At 45.3% G+C, this 11,342-nt stretch overlaps 1 protein-coding gene across 1 annotated transcript; it reads left to right on the forward strand.

The window, feature by feature from the left end:
- The first annotated feature begins 1,313 nt into the window (after positions 1 to 1,313).
- On the forward strand, positions 1,314 to 5,334 carry LOC123042725 (wall-associated receptor kinase 3-like). The gene is made up of 5 exons (XM_044465114.1): positions 1,314 to 2,222; positions 2,304 to 2,468; positions 2,577 to 3,479; positions 3,577 to 3,597; positions 3,948 to 5,334. The coding sequence occupies exons 1-5, from the start codon at positions 1,319 to 1,321 to the stop codon at positions 5,108 to 5,110; spliced, it is 3,156 nt and encodes a 1,051-aa protein (XP_044321049.1). The 5' UTR covers positions 1,314 to 1,318; the 3' UTR covers positions 5,111 to 5,334.
- Positions 5,335 to 11,342: the final 6,008 nt, after the last annotated feature.

The raw sequence follows: 11,342 nt of genomic DNA on the forward strand, positions 1-11,342 counted from the left end.
TCCACGCGCGGCCGCACATATATATGTGGGGCGCTGCCAACCCTAGCCGCCGCGAAAACAGAACGCATCTCCGCCTCCACGCCCACGTCGTTCCTCTGCTGCTGCTGCCGCCGGCGACTCCATCCCGTTCACCGCGTACACGGTCGACGGGAGAGCAGGTCTCCGAAACCACGCCCTTCTGGTTCCTGTACGGGGTGAGGGGCGAATAGGTTTTTGGGCAGCGATTACGCGGCTGCTCGCTTCCGATCGTCTACTTCCTCTACGTCTGCGTCGCCTTCATCATCACCATGTCCACCGACCCTGACCGTGCCGCCGCCGAGAAAGCTGAAGCCGACAAGAAGGCCGCCGAGGACGCCGCTGCTGCCACCAAAGCCGCGGCCTCTGCATGGCCTACTGGAGGGTATAACTCGTTTATCCCGCTCCTGATTAATTTCATATTAGCAGTACTAGCAGTATGTGTAGATTTGTCTACTGTTTGCTTAGTACGTGCATGTTTAGATCAAAGTCAGTACGTCATCAACTTAGTCAATACCATGCTAGTGATTTATTCGTGGATTAATTTAATCGAGAAATTGCCTATTTACTGAACAGACATCAGTCTTGATCGAGTCATACGCACTAGCCGGTGTTCTTTTCTTAAATCCTACTGTAGTTAATTATCAGTCCAAAGACAGATATCAGTCTCGATCGCGTCATACGCACTAGCCGGTGTTCTTTTCTTAAATCCTACTGTAATTACTTATCAGTCCAAAGCCCTATTCAATAATTCGTTCGATTAACCAGTTAACTTGCCGATTAATCCATACTCGTAGGGTTACCGAGTAGCCGATAAACTGATAAATCGTTCGACTAATTGACTGAATGGCCAATTAACTTGTCGATTAGCCTATTAATTCTCTACTCGCCAACCTACCGAGCAGCTACCAGTTAACGATTTCTTCAACAATGGTTCAACAATGGTCCAAAGACAGACATTAGAAGGCACGCTCGCTACTCAGTGCTGTCCCTTTTTTAGAAAAAAAAATAGAAGCTCGTGTACTAGCACGTACTTAAATACACTGTTAGTCTCCGGTCAATCGAAGACTGGATCCTGTACACGAAACTTTGGGGTAGGACGGCGTATTAGGTGTGGGACCAGTCAAGGGTAATTATTGCTTCCCCGCAAAAAAGAAAGGTAATTATTGCTAAGAGCAAGTGTAAGGCCAATTTTTGCTGTATATATTACCATGTCCTGGTGATCGTTGGTCGCATCGTATATATGTATGTAGCACACCACTCACTAGTACACAACATTCATTCATCAGGAGCTCAACTTAGCATGATGCTAACTTGGAAGTTGATGGCAGCAACGCTACTGCTGTTGCTGCTGCCGGCGCTGGCCGCCACCGCTCCAGCTCCTGCAGCGGCGCCCATGATAGGGATGCCGGACTGCGACACAACCTGCGGCAACGTGAGCGTGCCGTATCCGTTCGGGGTGGGCCCACCCCGTTGCTACCACTCGCCGGGGTTCAACCTCAGCTGCGACCGCAGAAGTGACCCCCCTTGGCTGTTGCTCGGCGACGGCGGCATGCTGCAAGTCGACCACATCAGCCTCTTGGAGTCCAAGGTTCTTGTCAAACGCACCGCCGGTGTCAGCGGCTCGTTCCGCGTTAACCTCCGGCCCTACAGGCTGTCAGCTGGCTCAGGCTCAGGCTCAGGCTCAGGCGCCGGGAATGAGCTCATTCTGACAGGCTGCAACGTCCGGGCAACGCTCAAGAACGGAGACGCCACTATAGGCGGCTGCTCCTCCTTGTGCGACGACGGAGACGGGCCCTTGCTGTCCAGGCCTGAGAGCCGCATGCTCTGCTCCGGCATAGGCTGCTGCCACGTGGCCATCGTCGTCAACCACCAGACGGCGGCGGTTTTCTCCTACGACGTGCAGCTGGAGTGGTTCGGTCGGAACCGCAGCGCCGACGAGGCACGGATGCCGGCGCGAGTGTTCGTGGCCAGCGAGGGATGGGTCGAGCAGAGGCGGGTTTTAAACCGTCTGTTGAAAATCCCCTCCAAGGACGCTCTGGCGGTGGCGGCAGTGCCCCTTTGGCTGGACTGGGAGGTCGGCCTGGGCGGTGCTACGGCTGGCAGCAACAGCGAGTGCCACGTAGGTACGGGAGGAGGAGGAGGCTATACATGCCGGTGTAAAGAAGGTTACCATGGCAATCCCTACATCACCGACGGATGCAAAGGTTGACTGAATTCTTCAACTTCTTTCTTGATCGATCTGTCTGTCTGCTCAATCATAGCTCATAAATTTCACGTACGTGCAGATATCAACGAGTGCGAGCTGCCAGAAGACTACCCGTGCCCCGGTGACGGTATATGCAGGAACACGGACGGAGGGTTCGACTGCGAATGCCCGCCAGGAACCCATGGGAACGCATCGTCTCCCGGTGGATACTGCATCCCTTTCGCCTCAGTCAAAGGTGCCAATGGTGTGAGCTTACTAATAGGAAATCAACGCCGCAGACAGACAGCATATATAATTTGGGGAGGATTTCCTGCTTAATTAGCTAGTTTTGCTTTCCACCTGTCAGGGTCAGGCGGTCCTAGCTGCAACAGGTCATGCGGAGACGTGGCCGTGCCGTACCCGTTCGGCATCGGCCCGGAGTACTGCTACCGTCCAGGTTTCAACCTCACCTGCGACTATGGAAGCAGCAGCAGCAGCGATCAACCCCCACGGCTGCTGCTCGACGGCTACGGGGCCTTCCAAGTCCAAAACATCTCCATCGAGAACGCCACAGTGAGCGTCACCAGCTCCGTCACCGTCATCGACGCCGTCTCCAGACGTCCTTACTCATTCCATCTCGGTGATTATTTCACGGGCCATGGGGACGCGTTCTACTCATTATCGGCCGGCAACGAGTACTACCAATTGTCGGCCCGCAACGAGCTCATCCTCGTGGGGTGTAACGTCCAGGCGACATTGCTTGGGGGTTCGAGCATCATCACTGGCTGCGCCACCTTCTGCTCTGAGGACGAACCTGAAAGGATGCCAATTGCAAACAACGGCGGCGACAACAAGAACTGCTATGGCGTGGGCTGCTGCCAGGCGCACATCTCTTCGTCCAAGGACGACATGTCCAACGAGCTGAGGCTCATCTTCAGATTCGCCGATCACGAGCAAGATGTGTTGCGGCCCCCTTACGCGCTGATCGCGGAGCAGGGGTGGTTCGACAACCGCAACGTCACCCACCAGCAGGTGCAGGCGCTTGGACACAACTCAAGGTCTGCGCCCAAGGTTCCTTTGGTTTTACACTGGGAGGTGTTGCAATCGGCAGGCTTACCCGCTGCTGACGCCAACTCGTATCCCGATTGTGCTGCGGAGGCGGCTGCCGATATCTGCAAGGACAAGCACAGCTTTTGCCTACCAGGGAACAGAGGCTACAGTTGCCAATGTATGTTAGGCCACGGTAACCCTTACCTCGTCGACGGTGGCTGCCAAGGTAACACGTTCATTGTACGGTTCATTTGCGTTACTTGTTTCTCTAGCATCCATCCCTACATCTACCTAATCAAGTGAATTTTACTATTTGTCTCCAGATTTAAGTGTGTCGAATGTTGGTGAGCAACGCTGCAAGATCAATCAACTTAATTTGAAACTACTGGTATCTGTATTTTCTTTGAGATCAAGCCACTAGCCCATTACATCTAGTATTATAGTACCACATACCACTGCCACGTATATTGGTATATATATTCTGACTGTTAATTGATCGGCTCGGCTTCTTCTCAATAGAAATCGGTAATCTTTTTGTTTCAAATTCGTTTTGTTTCTTAGCAAAGTCTTGGTGGGGGTGAGCAACTTTGGGATGACGTTTTGTTAATCATCCGTTTTTGTTTCTTAGCAAGTCCCGCATTATTTTTATCAGTTCACCTATGAGAAAATTCTAACAAGGTCTATGTATTTTCAGGTTTATTTATCTGGTTTGGAATTATCATTTCTATGACATGCATCCGGATATTCTATTGTTTACTTCAAGTGAAACTAGATGTTTTGAGGGGAAATGCGTTAAAACGGAAGTTCTTCAAGCTAAATCATGGACAATTGTTGAAACGGTTGATATCTCAAAGGGCTGGTGTTGCAGAAAGAATGATAATGACCTTGAAAGAGCTAGAGAAGGCAACACAAAATTTTGACAAAGATCTTGAGGTTGGCAGCGGGGGCCATGGTACCGTTTACAAAGGAATTTTACTCGACCAACATGTTGTAGCCATCAAGAAACCAAACAAAATATTACAGAGAGAGATTGATGAATTTATCAATGAGGTTGTCATCCTATCACAAATCAACCATAGAAATGTAGTAAAACTCTATGGTTGCTGCCTTGAAACTGAAGTTCCGATGTTAGTCTATGAATTCATATCCAATGGGACCCTTTATGAGCATCTTCATGTCGAAGAACCAGAATCACTGTCTTGGAGCAACAGGTTGAGGATAGTCATGGAGGCTGCCAAATCTCTCGCATATCTTCACACGGCTGCTTCAACACCTATCATCCATAGAGATATCAAGTCTACTAACATACTTCTGGATGATACTCTAACAGCAAAGGTGGCAGATTTTGGAGCTTCAAAGCATATTCCAGTAGATATATCTGGGGTTACAACAAGGGCTCAAGGTACGAGAGGATACTGGGATCCTATGTACTTTTACACAGGGAGACTCACCGAGAAAAGTGATGTTTACAGCTTTGGAGTTGTCCTTGTGGAACTGCTAACTAGAAAGAAACCATTTTCATATTCATCCTCAGAAGACGAGGGTCTTGTTGAACATTTTGTTACCTTGTTTAAAGAAGGCAATTTGCTCCAGATATTAGATCCACAAGTTATTGAGGAAGGAGGCAAAGAAGTCCAAGAAGTGTCCTGTATAGCAGTAGCATGCGTACAATTAAGAAGAGAGGATCGTCCGACCATGAGAGAAGTGGAGTTGACGCTTGAAGCCGCACACACATCGAGAAAGCAAACTTTGGATATTGCATTCCCATCTACAAAAGTCGAAAGCAACATTAAGGGGTCGACCAGACGACACAGTATGGAACAAGAGTTCATATCATCTGCAGAGTATCCTCGGTAGTTTTGCTTTCATGTACGTTAGATGGACACACTTAAAATTTATATTAGTGATGCCCATGCCCTCAGTTGGCTTAGCCAAATTGTGCTTGACAAATTTCCTGTCCTCCGGTGGTTGCTTTATGTAGTTTAAACTAGCTTTTGTTTCATATAGTCGTTGCAGAAGATCCCTCTGTTTTTTATAATAACTTCAAAAAATGTAACCCTGGCTTCTACCCATTTGCTTCATGTTTGCTCATCTGCTTGAGAAAAGATCAATTAATCTATGGAATGGTTTGTCCTGGGAGATAGCTAGCCCATCATCTCCTTTCCGCTTCGAGACGTGTTCTTGATGAGGCGAACTTTCCTTAAATAGGCTATTAGCATAGTAGTTTAATTATGGCATAGTCATCGTTTAAACACCACATGGATAAAAAAAATATGAACTGAACTTGACAAAATAAAAAAATCAGAACCGTTCCATGGCTGGCCATCGATCGCCATATAGGGCAAGGTAAGTAGGCATACACGTACAAGAAAGCAAACAAGATTGATTAATACTTCAGTTTAACTTCAAGTGGAGTTAGGAGGGTTTAGTAAGCAATAAAAAATACATCAGTTTAACATCAAGACCTTATATGTACCCTGTGACAGAAATCAAAAGAATATACATTGATCTTTCATTCAGTGGCACAAAGTAGAGAGCAGCATGTGGAACCTCTCTACAGGAAGTAAAATTACCTGAACACCAATCTTTATCTAACAGTTCTCAATTCTGTAAACTCCATCATACTGCACACCTGATTCAGGAGCATATGAGCAACGCTTCTCTTTGTGGGACCTTTATAAGATAGTGTAGTCAAATGTAAATCCACAAACAAGATGATATGATAAAAAATATCAGCAGAATAGTAGATGGCCTCCATATATGCTAAAGAAAATGTAACAATGAAAAGCAAATCATGGAAAACAATAACAGGCATCGTTAACACAGTTGAGCTAACAGCATGATGCCTTCATATCATCCACTCATCAAATGATGATAATTGAGGAAATATTTATGGCAAGAAGAACATACGGCACAACCCTGACAGGATAACCCTTCGAGCAGATGCAGCGCATCACTCATCTTTTGAAATTTCTGATTAGAAGATTGATCCCTGTTTGTTTGCTTATTCCCACTTAGTAAGAATCTAGGGACATGCGTACAAAGTTTCACATAAGTGGTTGACTTGGCATTGCCTATTAATCAATCTACAATGACCCTCATGGGAAAGAAGACGAGAAAGGAGAAAATGAATGACAAACTTTATCCGGACAATCCAATTCACATGCCCTCGTTGGCCAGATTCCCATCTTCTCCTAACCAACGAACCACAACCCTCTCCCTGCCACCCGATCTACCGATGTTCGCTGCCGTCAGGACCCCATCAATCTGTTCTTGTTCGCACCTGTCGTGACTCGTGAGGATGGAGGCCTAGATCTCGGCCAACCCTCGTAACCCATCTGGTGGTAGCGGTGGTTGCATCGGTGGCAGGCGGGAGTAGTAGGTGTGTGGTGAGGGAAGGAGGCAGGATGGAGGGAGAAGGATGCGACATTTTGATAAAGTTGGGGGAGCATTTTTTACACTGCATGAATTTTTAAACTACATGTGAACAAAGTTACTTTTCATGAACATTTTTTAAGTGCGCAGGGAACATTTTGAGAAACTAAATAAACTAGAAGATTCCCCGCGCATTGCTGCGGCACTCCATGCATTTTATAAAAAGCTTTGAACAAACACTCCCCAAGAGAAAAAGACATGAAAAAAATAAAAGTGACATTGACTGCAAGTACAGTTGTTACGTCCTCACAAAGAATTAGTATTCATATTAGGTTTCTCCCTCGAGAAAAAAAATTGAGATTTGTATAATAACCATCAAAACAAATTAGTACGTATACTAATATTTGATACTTAGCTGGCCTAAAGTGGTTCTGGAAAAGAACAACGCCTTTAGCTTCATCCCAAATTTGCCACATGCATATTTAAATTTTTACTGAGCAACATATTGTATAAGAAATAGAAGTTTTGGAACTGCTCAACTAATGCAAGAGCAATAATAATAGTGAAGTTAAATTTGTACCTACTCAGATGGAAGATGCACGTGAAATTAGTCCTCCAATGGACTTGTATGTAGACATGTAGTATCAGAAGTATAACTATGCTTACAAAACCATAAGATAAAGATGAAATAGATTAACCGTATTTGTGGAACTAAAATATATGTATATTGATTTCACTAACTGGACCAAACAAAAAGTTACTGACTGCGTACACAAATAACATGTACACCATTGTTCGATGTATAGACCAAAACTTCTATCAACAACATCCGCAACATATGATAATGATTTGTTTTTTTTTTGAACCTGAAGATAGATAATGATTTGTAGAAGCATAGATTATTCAATATAGAACTATGATGGCTAATTGGTTGCTTATTCATGATCAAGCTGAATATTTATCTTTTCGCAAAAAAAGGTGAAAATCCATCCATAATAACATGTACTTTCAGATTTGAGAAAGTAAAAGGAATGAATTAGGGAATTAAGATAAACCATGAACTATGGAATCATATTTACCTTGCCAGGAAACCGATGCAAATGATATCGAAGTCCAGCTCACAAAATCTAATAAGTTCCTGCTTGCTTTCATCGGTGCGAGTGATTGCTCGATCTGACTAATAGAATTGAAGGGACATGGGCAAAGTAATGAGATCTCGATAGCTCTGTCTGGTAGAGGAAATAAAAAGAGTTATTTTAATGGACTTGTTTAGAAGAACAATCACACAGAATTAGTAATTGACCATTTGCTGCAGCTCAATCCAAAATGGAGAGTTGATGAATAGCTGTACTCCACATGTGCAGTTTATGGAAGCTGTGCACCTGAGCACCTGAATATGAGGAAACGAAGACTGGTACAGAAACAAAGTATAGCTGAAAAATGATGAACCATGGCGCGGATGAATTATACTCCTTTTTGCATTGCCGGTGTGTCACTTATATGAACATGGTAGTACATACGATTCACATATTACGATGATTTCTAGCTACCTGCAAAAACCAATGCGAGGATGGCACTATAAATTATTTCTGAACCAATAATAGTAGATAAAGATGATCCTGAGCTCCTTGTTACAGTGAAACAACATAAGCAAATGATGCAAGAAAAACTGATTACGGAGCTAGCCCAAAATCCCAAGCCAAATTCAAAACACAACCTCATCACAAAAATTAAGTCTGCTTCAGTCTTGCAATCACGGACCGCATGAAAAGAAGGGGTTAATATGGACTACGGCGACACCAATGGCAAGCATGGTGAGGGAACCGCAACTCCTTTGAATAAGAGAGGGAGAAACTAATAGAGGAGCTCACCACGGTTTAGGTTTGGTGACCGAACATCATGAGCCAAATAGCAGTGGTCGTTCGCCGGTGTCGCAGCGAAGATGACGATCCGTATCAGTTTCTTTCGTGCCAAGTAGAGGAAGAGAAAGGAGGATAACTGGTTAGGCGGATAGAGAGCAAGGAGGATAATTTATTACGGAGCGGAAGAGACAGCAGCATGCACGTTCGTCGGGGCGGGGAGCGGAAAAGACAGCGGCGGTGAGACGAACGGACAATGGCCGCGAGCGAACTTGGAGCAAGGAAGACGAAGCCTGATCGAGCAATTACATGGGCTCATGCTATGTTGTACTAAGCTGGTCAGGCCTGTATGGGCTGGCACACCAATGACAAAGCTAGTTGCCACGTATTTGTCGAAGAAATACATAAAAATGAATGTATCTAGAACTAAAATACATCTAGATACATCCATTCCTCCAACGAGTATTTCCGGACGAAGGGAGTATAATTTATTGGATGCCAGCTCAGTTGTCGGCTTAAACACTAGTGCACGCACAACCCAGCCAAAACAAATCGAACCGATTGTCTCGGAAAAAAAAACAAGTCGGAACGCTACGAGGCAGGCAGGGACAGCGGAACCGCGCAACAGAACGAAGCCGTACTTTTCCCTTAGTGGTGGCAAGCTCAGTAATTTTCGTCAACTTCTGATCAAGTGGCTACTGATTGCTGATCTATACCACATCAATGGCTGCAACAATTGAGATGATGTGGCTTCACTAGGATCCAGGAAAACCATCTAATGGGGTGTTTCTATTTGGATATACTCCCTCCGTTCGTAAATATTTGTCTTTTTAGAGACTTCAAATGGACTACCACATACAGATGTATGTAGACATATTTTAAAGTGTAGATTCACTCATTTTGCTCCGCATGTAGTGACTTGTTGAAATCTCTAGAAAAATAAATATTTAGAAACGGAGGGAGTAGAAAATAAAATAAATTCACTCTTGCATGTACGCACGTGACGTGTAGAGTGAATAAAAAAAATATGTTGTGTGCATGGCTCACCGCCAGGCAACGCGTATGGTTGCACACATGTATGGCCGTGTTCGATGTGCGTTCAGCTGTTTGGTTTGTTTTTTGTTTTGAGACAAGCGTTCAGCTGTACGCGGATACGTCTAAAACAAATGCGTGTCCAATGCTTCAGCGGTTGATGGGGGGTGGGTTGGGCAGCGACAAAAAAAACAACCAGGACATACAAGCATGCTTGGGGCCGCACGAAGTTGAAAACGGGAGGAAGGAACCGATCATATTTGTCAACGGAAGGGGCCATAATGTAGAATGACGTCATGTTGTCATGTTAGATGTGAGGTATTATCTTTTTTTTTGAGCATCAGTATAGAACAAGCGCTCATATACACGCGCATACACTCATCCCTATGAACGCACACACGCACACCCTACCCATATGAGCACCTCCGAAAGACTAAGCCGGCATATCATCTTGAGATTTACGAAGTCAACGTAGGCGCCTCGTCGTCGACGGGAACGTCTCCTCCCACTGAAAGCACATTGCCGGAAATCCTGAAATAAATACATGAATAATGCGAGCAGCAGGACTTGAACCCTAGTGGGCTGGGGATACCACAGTCCCTCTAACCATCACACAACTTGACGAGCATAGCACAAAAGCCTTCTTTTTTACAAATGCTTTCTGGGTATAAAACCCTTGATTTTCCATACAAAAATCTAGACTTTACCAAATCTGGGTTTATTGTATGGGTCTGACTATGTCACATCTATGTAAGATAATACCTCACATCAGCGAATCAACCTGTGGTTGAGTTGGTTAGGTGGACAGTGGTATCCCCAACTCATCAGGGTTCAAATCCTGGTCTCGCATTATTTCTGAATTTATTTCAGGATTTCCGGCAATGCGCTTTCAGTGGGAGGAGACGTTCCCGTCGACGACGAGGCGCCTACGTTGACTTTGTAAATTTCAAGATGACATGCCGGCTCAGTCACTCGAAGGTGCTCATAGGGGTAGGGTGTGCGTGTGTGCCTTCACAGGGGTGAGTGTATGCGTGTATGTATGAGCGCTTGCGTCTGTACTGATGTTCAAAAAAAAGTTGTGTGGAGTATTTCTACCGGTCTCTTGAGATTTTTTGGATTTTGTTCGATACTATTTTTTCAATTTTTTTTTTTGCTAAATCGAGTGTAGTACACCCGAAGTAGAAACTCAAGTCTTGAAGGCAAACAATACGATAGTACTCCGGGAGAAAACTCGATGGGTAAAGCCAGGAAAAGGTAATTTAAAACAGAACGTGGACGCCTCTTTCCATGGTGAAGACGGAGTGGGACCAACGAGAGGTGTCATTCGGGATGACCACGGTACATTTGTACGTAGCTGCTTCTTGTTGCCATGTTCCTTTTTCCTTGGAAGTCTCGGCTATGGAAGCTTTGGCAATGAAGCATGGCCTTTCTTTGGTTAAACCGGGCCCGATTTTCATCCCTAGCTGCATCGTCCCCCTTTTTTTCGGAATGCACCGTACTACTTGCTATCTCAGCATTGCCTCAAAAAAAAAAAAACTTGCTATCTCACCATTCGAGAGTCTATGAGTACGTATGGCTTGTCTATCAAGAAGCCATTTGTGCCTTGCTTCCCAAGTTGTAGCATACGGAGTTATTTCTACTGGTCTCTTCGGACAGAAGAAAGAAAAAAAAAATCCGTTCGAACGAGCAAGAAAAAGAGATGGCGAGCCGATATATATAGGCCGACCTGGGCCCGTCTTCCGGCCCAGCCCAAGTACAGTCTGCTACTTCTCTTCGACGTCTGAGCCCTCGCCCTCGCCCCTTCTGCTTGCTCCCCACGCCGA

The sequence above is a fragment of the Triticum aestivum genome, chromosome 2B (assembly GCF_018294505.1).
Source record: "Triticum aestivum cultivar Chinese Spring chromosome 2B, IWGSC CS RefSeq v2.1, whole genome shotgun sequence".
NCBI lineage: Eukaryota > Viridiplantae > Streptophyta > Magnoliopsida > Poales > Poaceae > Triticum > Triticum aestivum.

Excerpts from the sequence above, each read along its gene's own strand:
- LOC123042725 (XM_044465114.1), top strand. The coding sequence starts at position 1,319 with ATGATGCTAACTTGGAAGTTGATGGCAGCAACGCTACTGCTGTTGCTG. Across the intron at positions 2,469-2,576 it reads CTCAGTCAAAGGTGCCAATG|GCGGTCCTAGCTGCAACAGG; the intron begins GTGTGAGCTTAC and ends TGTCAGGGTCAG. Across the intron at positions 3,598-3,947 it reads TTTAAGTGTGTCGAATGTTG|GTTTATTTATCTGGTTTGGA; the intron begins GTGAGCAACGCT and ends ATGTATTTTCAG.